Source organism: Danio rerio, chromosome 9 (assembly GCF_052040795.2).
Source record: "Danio rerio strain M-AB ecotype USA chromosome 9, GRCz13ab, whole genome shotgun sequence".
Taxonomy (NCBI): Eukaryota; Metazoa; Chordata; class Actinopteri; order Cypriniformes; family Danionidae; genus Danio; species Danio rerio.
Window position 1 is genome coordinate 31,782,118 of NC_141029.1, and position 14,885 is coordinate 31,797,002.

At 33.7% G+C, this 14,885-nt stretch overlaps 1 protein-coding gene across 4 annotated transcripts in view; it reads right to left on the minus strand.

Annotated features, from left to right (window-relative positions):
* The window catches only part of il1rapl1a (interleukin 1 receptor accessory protein-like 1a), a 269,892-nt gene that overhangs the window by 205,036 nt on the left and 49,971 nt on the right, over positions 1-14,885 (minus strand). For all 4 annotated transcript variants that reach the window (NM_001077576.2, XM_087266966.1, XM_087266959.1 and 1 more), the window contains exon 2: positions 9,769-9,870. Coding sequence is in view for 3 of the 4 variants with exons in the window: in XM_087266958.1 (XP_087123084.1) it covers positions 9,769-9,777 (9 nt within the window). In the remaining variant the exon portion in view is untranslated. The remainder of the gene's footprint in view (positions 1-9,768; positions 9,871-14,885) is intronic.

The following is a 14,885-nucleotide window of genomic DNA, read 5'->3' on the forward strand; positions in this document are numbered from 1 at the left end:
TCAGAGAAATAGTCCAGACCTTTTATCAGAGTTTCTGCAGGGATAATCAAGTCAAAGTCTACAACTTTTTAAAACCATTTTGAATTGTACAATAATAAATAATACAATTTATACAATTTACACAAAATAAAAAATATATTTTTATACTTACACGGGGCTAAACACTAATAATGATTATTTCTAATGGTCCGGTCGTTGGCACCAAAAAAGAAAACGTAATTATTTCTTAGCAAAATATTTTAACATGCAGTTGCTGCCGGAAGTGGTATTAGTGAGGCCAACAGGGGGCGCTCAACCTGCGGTCTGTGTGGGTCCTAACGTCCCAGTATGGAGAAGAGGATTCTATACTACTCAGTGAGTGCCGTCTTTTGGATGAGACGTTAAACCGAGGTCCTGACTCTATGTGGTCGTTAAAAATCCCAGGATGTCCTTCGAAAAAGAAAGGTTTACCCTTATAATGTATCAAGTAAAGTGAAATGTTGCTCAGTTATTATCATGAGAAATTGTGTAATTGTTTTTAGTTTTCTTTCTCTGATTAGGAAATTTAATTTGGAGAAATTGCTATAACATGTATTGTACATTGTATCTCTTTGCAATAAAAAAAACAAATATTAAAAAAAGGTATTATTTATATTGTTGGTGAATGATAGGATGCTGGCCTGATAAGGCAGCTTTACTAGGACAGGGGAAAATTAAGACCTGTTTTAAATGATTTAAATGATATATATATATAATCAATTATAAATGATTTGGTATAATAGGAAAAACTATTTTAGATGGCTAAAAAAAGTTTCAAATGAGTTCTTAATAACTAATCAAAAAACCTTTCAATAAAAAGTGCTCTTTGGGGAACCATATAATTTTTTCTATGGCAGTGATACAAAAGTCCCTTTTATATTAGAACTTTTAGCATCAATTTGCAATAAAATTACTGTGAACTGAAAGCGTATATTCAGATAAAAAAAATAACAACTGTATACTGAAAGTATTATTATAATATGAAGAATTATACTTCTAAAATCCCTGAACATTTCTTAGAACTGACTAAAAATGCTTGCATTTATATTTTTTAACTATAATTTCTTTATGTATTTGTATCACAGTGAAACAGAAAAGATCTGTCAATCTTTTCATTTCCTTGCAGGTCCTCAAGGTCCTCTAAAGAAGTAAAAAAAAGACACAAAATGAAACATGCTGACAAAGTAAGAGCACACAGCTATAAATTTAGTGAGAAGAACATCACTGAACCTTTAACTTCCAGAACATTTCCATTGTACAAAAGAAGGTCCTATATAGAGGGAGAATATTCTTTACATTGCAGAAAAGGTCCTTTCATCTAAAAGCAGGTTATTAAAAATGTTTAAAGGTTATTAAAACAGGTTTAGTGAAAGACTCTTTAGAAAATGTAAATAATCTATGGCTGCCAATTCTTTGGTCAAAGTGTCTATTTTTACTTCAATTGCAACTGGATTATTATGAATAGAAAGAGTGTGATAAAAAAAAAAGATATATATATAAATGTAATGCAATGTTTATTTATATAGCGCATTTATCATGTATGGCCAAACACCCAAAGCGCATTACAATCATGAGAGGGTGTCTCTCCACACCACCACCAGTGTGCAGCATCCACTTGAATGATGCGAATATGCAGCCATAGGACAACGGTGCCAAAGCGCTCACCACCCACCAGCTATAGGTGGAGTCAATAGAGCCAATTTGGTGGATGGGGATAATTGGGAGGCCAAGGTAAGGAACAATAGGGGGATTTGGCCAGGACACTGTAGTTACATCCACTTTTTACAAAAATAGCCATAGGATTTTTAATGACCACAGAGAGTCAGGACCTCAGTTTAATGTCTCATTCAAAAGACGGCGCTCACTGACAGTATGGTGTCTCCTTCACTATGTATATCAGGGGATAAGGACTGCAGACTGCAGGTTGTGCACCCCCTGCTGGCCTCACTAACACCACTTCCAACAGCAATCTTGTTTTCCCATGTGGTCTTCAGGTATGGACCAAGCTCAATCATGCTTAGCTTCAGTGAGCAACCAGTTTTTGGCTGCAGGGTGATATGGCTGTGTAAGCTTCTTTTAAACCATTAGTCCCATTTAACCCTTTTACTACTGGCTGTAAGCTCCTATTCAGACCTGACTCCTTCCAACAACAACAACAGACAACCAATTTATTTAATCACAAATAAAATCCATTTCACATACAAGTACATAACATTATGGAAGTAATAATCCATCATATTTTTTTTCAAAGCAAACGTGTATGAAGAAACAAAAGACTAAATAAAACTGGCTGACAAAAAAGATAACATACAAAATTAATAAGAAGAGCTATAGTAAAAAAAAAAAAAAGAGAGAAAGGATTGCACTTTCCCAAACAAAACAAAACCAACTGGCTATTCCTATTTGTTTTCTTGGCATGTTTAAATAAGTGTGGGCTGTCTTATATTCAAATGACTACATATTTGTGTTTTTCTTAAACACTAAAATAACCAAGAGACTTTGTCCCAAATACGCAGCTAATCATAGACTTTCTTAAAAATGAGTGAGAATAGCATTACTGCAAAAAAAGAAAGGATTGCACCATTACAAACAAAACACAACCAGTTGGCTTCAGCAAGAGCTCCTAAAGACTGTTGATGGCAGACACTTGAAATATAATGAATCGTCTTGAGTACACTATAGAATATCTGAGGCTCCTCCAGAAGAGACACATCTGTTCAGTGAGCACTTGACAGAATCCTGTTAATGCACTAACTGCAAAAACCCTCTTAAACTTCTACTTTTCTAACTGTCATCTCTGTTCTACTTCTCTGAGCTGTTCTGCAACTCCACACCGCAGCACTTCTTCTTAAGTCACTGCTTCCCTTATGTTGTGTCCCTTGCATGTAGTGTAAGTCGCTTTAGATAAAAGCCTCTGCTAAATGAGTAAATGTAAATGTGAGGGCACTTACACTGTGAATATGTGAAAAGATCACCGATGTAATTAAGGGAACCCAAACAGTGCCTCAAGTGTCTATTCATTTTTACGACAAAAGCTCGGATACTTAATCTTTTAAGAATGTTTACATCAAAATGTTCACCTTTTGAGTATAGACTTTGATATCTTGGAAAATTTAAGCGCAAATTCCAGTAAGGTGCAACAATGTAATGTTTCTTTTATGCACATCTTATCAGAGATGATTCTTACACTCATCTTACAAAATATTATCTGCAGACATTTTTATCTTGGCAATTCAAACACAACCCTGCGGAGACCACAAGTAAGATTATTAAAGTCTTTTCTTAAAAAAATCCCTCTGTTTGATCTCTTTTTAATTTCATTGTCACAAAATTACGTCTGTGAAAATAAAATGTCAATATATATGTGAAATATTCAAGTAGTCCTTCAAACAACTACAGTAATGTGTCATTCGCAGTGCTTAATTTGTGAATTGCGAGGTCCCGGAACAGATCGGGATGATGGATCTGGGATGTTACCCAAGGATGTAGAGATGTTGTGCACAAAAGTGGAGAGAGGCGGGCGGGGATAGCAGGGCGTTGGATGGCGGTGGGGTGTGGCGGACGTAAGTTAAGAGCCGGGAGGGGGGTTGGTTGTTCGAAAGTGAAGAGGGTTGGAGAGTCACGGAAGAACGTGAAAGTGAACAGCGGACGGACGGGGGAGAGAGGGCGGTTAAGGAGGGGGATCGGCAAAATGCATGCACACATTTAGTCAGAGATTGATGAATTAATGCTTACTATTTGCATCTTCGTTAAATCTAATAAACTATCTATAAGCTTTTCGGTGTCCCCCACATGTTTTCATTGTGGTCTGTGCTATTTGCAGTGCATTTCTGTATTTGCATGTGTTGAGAGTATTTTCATGCACAACATACTATAAATACAATCAAGAAAAAGATGCAACTGAAATAATGTGTTTTATCAGTTTTTGAGTCTAACAGTATTCAAGTAAGGTAACTGAATAATAAAAAATTATAATTCAATAAAATTAATCATAGTTAAGGTCACAAATGGTGCAATTTCTTATACCTGAATGTTTTTTTAAAGTTATTATACAATTACAGGCATCAAAACACATGCAAATGAACAGCTATAATACAAATTCAACATTGCATATCCTGCGATGTGACTATTGTTATATATACACAGATGATTCAGAATTATTAGCCCCCCTTTGATTTTTTTATTTCCCAAATGATGTTTAACAGAGCAAGCCAAGGACATTTTCACAGTATGTCTGATACTATTTTTTCTTCTGGAGAAAGTCTTAATTGTTTTATTTTGGCTAGAATAAAAACCATTTTAATGACAAAATGATTAGTCCCTTTGAGCTATATTTTTTTGATAGTCTAAAGAACAAACCATCATCATACAATAACTTGCCTGATTACCCTAACCTGCCTAGTTACCCTAATTAACCTAGTTAAGCCTTTAAATGTCACTTTAAGCTGTATAGAAGTGTCTTGAAAAATATCTTGTCAAATATTATTTACTGTCATAATGTCAAAGATAAAAGAAATCAGTTATTAGAAATGAGTGACTAAAACTATTATGTTTAGAAATGTGTTGAAAAAATCTTTCTGTTTGACGGAAATTGGGGAAAAACTTAATAGAAGGGCTAATAATTTAGGGGGGCCAATAAATGACTTCAACTATATATTTTTTTCTTCTTTTTGTCATATTTGTTTAAATTGCAAGGACTAAGTGTTGCTTTTTTAAGTATAATAGCCAGACAGCTTCTGCACATGCAGTTAATGATATATATTTCATGAATACAAATATTACACTTTTGTCTAAACATAATTAAGCAGAACATTTCATCTTCATTCAGTGTAACAAATATACAAAAAATACACTTATTTTGATCTGTGCCTGATTTTTACTTATTAATAAAAATGTGTTAAAAGCGTGTTTAAAGAAATCTTGGCGAATTTAAGCTCAAGTTCTATTAAAATGCAGCGATGTAATGTTTCCTCTACACACAATGCAGTCAGTGTGCACATTTTCTGCAGACTTTGATATCTTGGCAAATTCATGCACAACCCTGAGGCATTATTATACCTCAAGTGAGATAATTGAGGTCTGTTTTCTCAAGATTAAAAAAAAAAAGAATTAGAGAATCCATTTGATCTCTATTTAATCTAATTGTCATTTTGGTAAAATGATTGAAATATCAAATAAATTAAAGACATATTTCTGTCCTGTGACTGTCCACCATTACAGTATGTCCTTGATAAAGACGCTTAGCCTCGGGGTATTCCAAAGGGATTGTTCCTGTAATAAGTGTACCGTAAAAAGCCATCATCTGTGAGCAGTGTTCTATAAGTCTCTTAACTAGTTTCTCACAATCTGGTCACAAGTATAGGTTAGCTATTCAACACTAACATAGATCTCAAAAAAGAAAACACCTGGCCTTAACTTATAGAAACCCTCTGCACCAGACTGGCGCATATTCATTCTAAACCGCATAATTAATCACCCTCCATTAATTATGAAATAAATAATTAGTCTCCAAAGTAGACTTGGAATGATGTGATTAAACCAGACTAATTAATGTATTAATTGATTTTATGTTAATTTAATTTTCTGCTAGAATGGCCGAATCTGTAGAGAATCACACTGAGTTTAATGCAGAACCTGATGACAAAGGTCAGCTTAATGAGATGAATGCTGTTATATGACTAGCCGAGTTTACTTGAACGTGACATTTACAGTCATGATGGGAAATATATTTAATAAATAAATAAAACGAAGGCTTGGAACATTCTGTCAGAGTGTCATTTTTTAGGCACAGAGAAGAAAAATGCTCGTTGTTGCACAGAACACCAAGGCTTAAAAAAGATCCTCCTGCATTTTGAATATTTGGTAAATTTTTAAACACGGCTTGTTCTTCTACAAAGTGCCGAATAGTTACTCTTTCCATCGCTTGAATATTAACAATCCAGCATCTGTTTTGCTAGAGGAGCTGCTTCTCCCTTTAGATTCTACAGAGTTGAAAAAGTTAACAGGCCTATACATTCAGGATAGTTTCACTTAACTTTAATTCACTCAGAAAAATCACAGTTTCTAAATTGTTTTCCTCTGCAAAAAAAGCGTTATTTTAGTTGCCAAAAGACAGCAAACGCAACTTGTGTCGAAAATATAAGACATTAAAATTAGTCTAAAATTAATTCAGCATTTGCAGTCACATTCACATCCATGAAAACAGCCTTTTTTCTTGTAATATTGCTTAATTATATTATTTAATAATGAAGATTTATTTAAACCAGAGCTCAAATGTGCGCTTTTTTTAATCACATCTTAAATTTTGTTGCCATTTTTATAAATTTAGAAGACATTTTGTCATGATGTTTGTTAATTTCTGACCCAACACAACAGTAACAAAATCTAATATAAAAATAGTTATCGATTGCATTTGAAATAGGAAATTTTACATCCAATCACAGTAATGGTGTTAACAAATGAACAGACAATGCACTGGCAGGTTAGTGATTTCCCTGGAGCAGTGATATTGACTGGGCTTGAAATAAAATCCTTTAAGTCTGAGACCAAGACAAAACCGAGTGCAAATGCTCCCAATACCAAGAAAAGACCAAGTCCTTTGAAAAATGGTCTCAAGACTACTTTCAAGCAATCCAACACTAATGAAGACACTTACTGGCTAATGACTGATAAACCAGTTTACAGCTATGTCTGATAGTTTTTTAAAGTGGATAAAACTAATGAAATGAAAAACTTTTCTTAATGAATTAAATGTGCAATTGGGGGTTGTCTTCAGAAGTCTTTTTTTGTTTTTTTGTTAGGCTGGATGAGAGTCTATTCACATTCAGATAGAAAACCTTAAATTAAGTGGTCCAAATGTAATTATATGTATTTTATCATTCTGTGGAAGGTGCAGGAGCAAGAAAAGTTTGTCATATTAAAACGTTTGGTCAGAACATTATGATAGGCTGTCCTAACTAACTCTCAAAATATGTAAATGCAAACATCTGTGCACAGACTACATCATCGGTGCTCATGGATGCATTCAGAGAATTGCAGGCAAACGTCAACAACCTACCCTCTTTTTAAAGATTGAAATTGTAATTATTAATAGGATATTTATGCATATGGACATTTAATTTTCAGCCAGCCAGCCCCAGGGCTTCAGTGAACTGTTTTTCCATGATAAAATTTTCACTTTTAACGTCTGATTTCTTTAAAAATCTGTGATCTTTACTGCCTGATAGATATACGATATAAAGTAGGTTTCAGACCAGACAAGAAGCACTGCATTAAATTCCATTTTCCCCGACCATGTCTTTTAAATATGACAGTTTATTTTACCACACTATTTTCAATGGAGTTTCTGCGCTTGCCTGCTGGTTAGGATGGCGCTATCGCTTACACAGTCTTTCATCTCGTTTTACGCTTGAACAACTAAATTAATGCTTTAGTCTATTTAACTGAATTTATTTTTTTAACACACTACAACATCGATGCTGTAAAAGGAACTGCATGAAATTGAAAAAAAAAAAGTCACAATAACCGTTCACTTGTGTATACTCTACATACAGTATACTCTCACACTTCATTTGCTTCTATTTTAAATGCTTGGTGGTTATGTAATCAAAAAGACTGAAGTTGATTGCATTTCTAATTTGCTTATGTTTCAGTTGGCTGAATGAACATTAATTTGGTCTCTCACACATGTAACTTTGCTGGTTAAAGTATGCATCAATAGTCCAGCAAGGCCTGGCACAAAATAAAGCAACAACATCTTTTGGATCTTCAATACAAGACTTTTTTTATTTAAAAAAACACATTTCAGCAAAATGACATTATGCACAACAGGACTAATTGCTCTGTTAAAAATAATTTGGGAAATATAAAAAAAAAAATCAAAAGGAGGCTAATAATTCTTACTTCAACTGTACATGTATATACTGTATATATATATATATATATATATATATATATATATATATATATATATACACTGATATATATATATATATATATATATATATATATATATATATATATATATATATATATATATATATATATATATATATATATATATATATATATATATATATATATATATGGTTTGAAAATTCAGATTTTTATCCATTTCACAGTGAATATGTTTAATATATATATTGGTGCATTTGAACAAAACAGACTTATTAAACAGATATATTTGACTGAACATATATATTTGAGCATTTTCAGTATATTAGGTGACATATGCAGTAAAAACTCAAAACATAAATTCACATAGAAAGTATATGTTAACATTATATTGAAACTTTTGTTTATATTTTGACCACAGACTGACCACAGAGTTAAGGGACCAGAAAAAAAAAAATTGTACTCTAAATGAAGAAAAGACATGCGTTATGGATGTGACCAAAAAAGTCTGTGAGTTTGCAGTATACAACAAACTTTGTAATAATTCTGTGAATTAAACTGTACAACCCAAAAAGAAACAATTCTAATCAAAAGGATGAAATATGTCTCTCTATAGAACAAAAATAATTGACTTTATTTGATTTTACATTTTTGCATTTATGAGGAAAAAGTGTAATTATTGATGTGACATATATCTTTTGTGGATATGACCGATGTGAAATTGCCACTTATGTGACTTTGGTAAATCAAATATAATAGTTTGAAAATACTGAGAGAGACTAATTAAAATAATATTTTAGTCACAGCACATATTTAGAAATAGAAAGATAATAAATTTACATTCAAGCGAAATATTGCAAAAAATTACAGACTACAACATTTCAACTTCACTTTGTTATTTAATATTTTTCCTTACCATATACATTTGGGTGCAACATATAATTGTTATTTTATTAGATTAGATTTAGACTAAACTAATTTATATGCACAAATATAGCATTGCAAAACATCCTGTATAAAATATTAATTTAAAAGATAGATTTGTGTTTTCTCAGATGAGCACTGTATGTCCAGCAATAAGTGAGTGTGATTATAATTGTGCCATTAAACATTTCAGTCACCCTTGTGTATTTATCACATCATTTTAACCACTTGAGGTAGTGCTAATATTAGCATCCTCTCAGTCTTGACTGCAAACACACTGCTGTTCTTTATCTACTAATGCAGCATCTAGTCAACAAATTAATTACTTTATAATGATATCACAACATGCACTGCGGTACTGTATCAAGAATCAGTGCCGGCTGACTAATAGGCAAATCAAACTTTCCACCTCAGCTGCAGCCATTTAAAAACATTCACATTACTACACTTTTTTTTTTTTTTACACTTTTTTCAGATGTAAACACCAAACAAAAAATGTAAGCAAAGGGGAAAAAAGAAAAAGAAACTCTCAAAAAAAGGAAGCTCTCATTCCTATGTGACAAAAATTAGATACATGCATTTGTATTTGCCATGTGACATATAGTTCTACATAGTTTTTTTTTTTTTATTATAGAAACATTGCAATAACTGGGTTGTTGCCATATTGTTTAGCAATCTTTATGATTTCAGTTTAACTACAGATGCTATGGTTAAACTATATGGTCAGTACCAAACCCATGGTCAATACGTTTAAAAATATATAGTATCTGCTTGTACAGTACCTTCTTAGAGTAAATGAGCAATAACACAATTAGTAGCTGTGATTGTGCTCAGCCATGTTGATATAGAGCCATATCGCAATGCTATGAGTGTGATAGGGTGTTTATGAACAAGTTTGTTAGCACAATTGTGTAAAAAAAGAGAGAGACTTACCTCATTCATTCTTCAGGAAGGTCTCGTGTTGTCAGGCCCGGACTAAGAATTCAGAGGCCCCTGGGCACATTGTCTTGTTTGGCCCCTTACCTGGCTGCACCCCTGAAGTTGCAAAAAAAAATAAGAATAATAAAATATTTTTAATGAAATTAATCTATAATGTATTGCCTGCATTTTTTAAATAAATGATATACATAGATATATTTATAGTCTACAAAGATTTTACTTATTTTTAAGGCATTTTAAGCACACTTTGATTTAAAAAAAACTAATAAAATTATTGAAAATTAATGGTTTTTAATATACTTGTTCAAGTTCACTGAAGCAGTACTAAAGCATATGAAATAAGCTAAACCTTATCAAATACCCACAAGCCACTTGTGACTTTATATCACATTATCATAGTTTTAATTTTTTATTTCTTTTCTAATAAAAATAAATGTATTTCCAATCTGATATGTATTGGGGAAAAAAAGAATGAGTTCATCAGAAGCTGGATTCGAACCGATTGATGATCAATCACGTCAAAACATGTTGCCATGCGCTTTACAAGCTACAGTACGTCATTCACACAGCTGTCAATTGCGCTCTTCAGTTGTGTTGTCTCTGTCAATCAAACAGTGATGGGCGGAAATCGCTCAAATAGCTTATTCCAACGAGGTGTGCTATTTGCACTTTTGCACTATTTGCGCTTTTTTTCCTCCTCGCAGTGGCCCCAAGTGCATACAGGCCCCTGGGCCTGTGCCTATAAAGCCTATTGGTTAATCTGGCCCTGCGTGCTGTTAAATGCTAGTTTCAATGTCCTTTATACAGTATATGAGGTACTGTATATTTCTCATATACTGTATTTCTGTATTTCCATGACAACACTGCACGTGTCTTGTTGAAAGTAAAACTATAGGGCACAGTCTTTTGGCTATATCTAAATTCGTAACAATGTTACACCAAGTCCTAACAATATGCAAAGTGGCTCTGCGACAAAAGGTAAAAGCTATTTTTTTCACGTTGTAAGGGTGTCATGCAATGACTCCTGACCATCCGCAACGGTGACACGCAAAGTCTATATTCCTGTGGCGTGGCGGCTAAAACAACATAAACTATGAGACAATATCATAGACATAATCAATCAATTATCAATAGTCATGGACAATGATAGGCCCAGCCAGGAACTGATAATGTGTTTATTAAGAGATGTTTCTAATAAGAGTATGAATGCCAGTTTTATTATCATACTGAAAGCCAGCTTTGTTTACCTGAGTGTTTGTTGCAATTACAAAAGTAACTAGTTACTGCAATTAATACAATTTTATTCTAATTGCAATGTTTCCAAATAAAATGTTAATAATGTCATAAACAATTTATAATTTTTGAGTAATTTTTTCATAAAATACTATTCTAATAGAAAATGTGATTTATTGAACAATAATACAGTAAAAGTAAAAACTATTTATTATTATTTTAAGAGATATGTAAAGGCAGAGAGTTCAGATGTAGCAATAAATAGAAACAGCATTAAAACTACATCTATATATATATATATATATATATATATATATATATATATATATATATATATATATATATATATATATATATATATATATAATTTGTTTATTTATTTATTTTACTTAAGCTATATGTTCCAAAAATACAGAAATATTAGATTAATAGATTTATGAGATCAAAGATTAGTTATAAGCCACATTTTTGAATTCTAAACAACATTGCTCCATCCTAAAAACTTTAAGTGAAATGCAGTATCCTAGTATTTGTACATTTTAAGGGTATTCCATAGTATTTGGTTTTGTCCGCTGATGTCTGACACTCCGCTGGTGCATCAGAAACCCTGCACAAAGTAGGTACTAAATTTGAATGTAAAATTAGTTCACAATAATTAGAAAAGTATGCTTTATATACAGTAGTATGAATATGAGTAGCAATAGGTATCTGGACATACTAAATCCACCATGTTGCAGCATGACCCCCCAGCATCAAATGCATTGTTTCACTTCCATTTATTAATTCTTTCCCATGGCCTCATGGGATCGTGTAAATCATATGCACACTTCTCAGTGGAAGTAGTAGGTCACCCAGTTACAGTACTTATTCTCACTCAGTGAAAACTATGACTTCTGACGTACTACTCATCTCACGTAGTGTTTTTCATAAAGTAGGGATGCACACAATTTCAGATGCACCGCCTGTAGCTATGTTTCCATCAGCCAGTTTTAATGTGCATTTTGAAGTATCACATCAGAAATATTTAGTGAGGAATGCGGCAGGTAGAGTGACAAGAAGGTAAAGAAATTCTATAGGTAATACTGGTAGAACATTGCATGGAAGAACTCCCAGCCAATCAGATTTGAGAAGTAGAACAAACAGCTGAATAAATTTAGATATTGTATTTGGGTTACATTTAAAGGAAGATTGTACGGTAGATAGTCATCAAACGGGATGCAACAATATTCAGCCTCTAAACTGTAATAAGACAGTCATGAATAGAAAATGTGTTCAAATAAAACTATTACCTCATGTATTACGGTGAATCTATCTTTACGCAGAAGTGCTTTTTATTTGTTACCCTGTCTATAAGAGATCAACTGAGGTTACTTCCACACAAATATACCCATAATTCATCAGTAAGCAACTCTAGATAAACACAATAATTGACACATGAGGGTTTAATTGGCGTGATTTACTGAGGAGGGACATGGGAAGAGGCGTGACAAATCAGCTGTTGCTCTCAAACTCATTTCCACAGATTGTTCCAGAAGCTTTAATAGCCCCAATCAGAGAGTGAGCCTGTGCCCATTTAACATTCAAATAATGCTAATGTTACAGCGAACTAAATAATAGATCAAAAAGCATTTATCGCATCTGCGGAGTCCAGTGAATAACCCAGTTATCAGTCAGCCGAACAGCAGCTGTCAGATTCAATGTGATGGAATGGACTCTGAGTCTGAATACGAGATTACATGAGCGATTTTCTGTTGATCTTGTCTTCTGATCTCAATCAAAACAAATGCATATAGGCTACAATGATTTGCTCATATATGCGCTTTACCCATAAAGATATGCGGCATACTGCAGCATGCAAGATGAGAGGGGCCGCACTTCACATATTCCATTTGAAATGCATAACACTTCATGCGTTTGAAGTCGTTTGCTTACTTAAGGGATAAAAAGAAAACACACCCTGTCATCCTGTGTGATGGCTGATGAAATTATGATGGTGCAATTCAGGTTATTCAGCCATCAAATGATGCTGGTTTTGTGGCTGTTGAGCTGTAGTGAGGTCATAACAGAGGGTTGGTAGTGCCGTTCTGAAAGTGGGCAGTTAATGATGTGGCTGTGACAGCGTAACTATGGAAACCCGGAGATGTCACAGCATCTGTGAGATTTCATTTTATCAATGGAGACCACTGTTGGAGAGCAGCACTTGAGTTACATTATTGTGTTACTCCTTATGTAAAGTAATTAAGTTAGGTTGCGTCATTAGGTTTTATTTAAAGAAGGAGCTCATTATTCTGTAGACACCGTCGCATTATTTTTACTCGAAAATGTAAGGTAGGTCATCGCTTATATAGACAGGATTTGCAATCACATGTAATCTGATGTTAAATGAGCACTGGTTATAATACATACACCTAAAATAAACTAAAAAAATCAGACATCAAGAAAATGTGTCTTGATTATTAATTGATAATATATTTGTTATTGTTGTCATGTATAAATTCCTTTATTTTGGTGGTGATATTTATTTTAAAACAAAACCAAGTTACAACCGCGAGTAGTAAACTTGGAGACTTTTAGGAATTGATTCTAGTTTATCTTTTGATATCAGAAGTGGCTTATATGAAAGGCAAAGGCCTCTAGATTACGGTTATTTTACCAAAATAAAATATGATCATGTGTTGATTTTTAATTATTTAATTAGAACAGTAAGGTCTGACTTAGCTTAGATAAAAGTCCTGTCACTTAACAGAAATAATGTACAGTATAGACCATAAAGTCATGGTGCAGTGGAAAAAGAATGAATATTGTGTATGACTCTCATGAGCTAGAAGGACTGCATCCATACATCTCTGCAATGACTCGAATAACTTAATAAAGTCATCTAGAATAACAAAGAAAGCGCTCTTGCAGGACTCTCAGAATTCATCAAGATTCTTTGAATTCATCTTCAATGCCTCCTCCTTCACCTTGAACAAGACATGCTCAATAATGTTCATGTCTGATGACTGGGCTGGCCAATCCTGGAGCACCTTGACTTTCTTTGCTTTCAGGAACTTTGATGTGGAGGCTGAATTATGAGAAGGAGCACTGTCCTGCTGAAGAATTTGCCCTCTGCTGTGGTTTGCAATGTAATGGGCAGCACAAATGTCTTGATACCTCAGGCTGTTGATATTATCATCCACTCTGCAGATCTCTCGTAAGCACAAACCATAATTTTTCCTTCAACAAACTTGACTGATTCTATCAGAATCTTGTGTCCATGCGAGTTCCAGTAGGTCTTCAGCAGTATTTTGTGATGATTGGGATGCAGCTCAACAGATAATTTATCAGAAAATCTATCTTTTGCCACTTTCCAAATGATCAACTAAAAGTCAAGTTATTATTTGTTGCTCATACAACTGGGATCAACGACAAGACTTTTATCAGATAGTGTACAGAAAAAAGTACATCACTATTTTGTTTGAACCTCAGCGATTAAAATCCACAATGTCATAAATGCAACATCCAACTGTAAAAAAATCGTAAGATGCAGTGGTTCAGTGGTTAGCACTGTCACCTCACAGCAAGAAGGTCGCTGGTTTGAGTCCTAGCTGGGTCACGTGGCATTTCTGTGTGGAGTTTGCATGTTCTCCTCATATTTGCGTGGGTTTCCTCCGGGTGCTCCGGTTTCCCCCACAAATCCAAAGACATGCGCGGTAAATTAGGCAAGCTAAAATTGTCCTTAGTGTATGAGTGTATGTCCTAGTCCTCAAGGTTGGTGGTTGAGGATTGGGCTAATGACCCACCTCGTAAAAATTAGATGTTGCGAAACACCAACATGGTGCGGCTAAATATCAACTTCGATATAAACAGCCTTGGGGGTGAGTAAGTAAGTGTGTGTG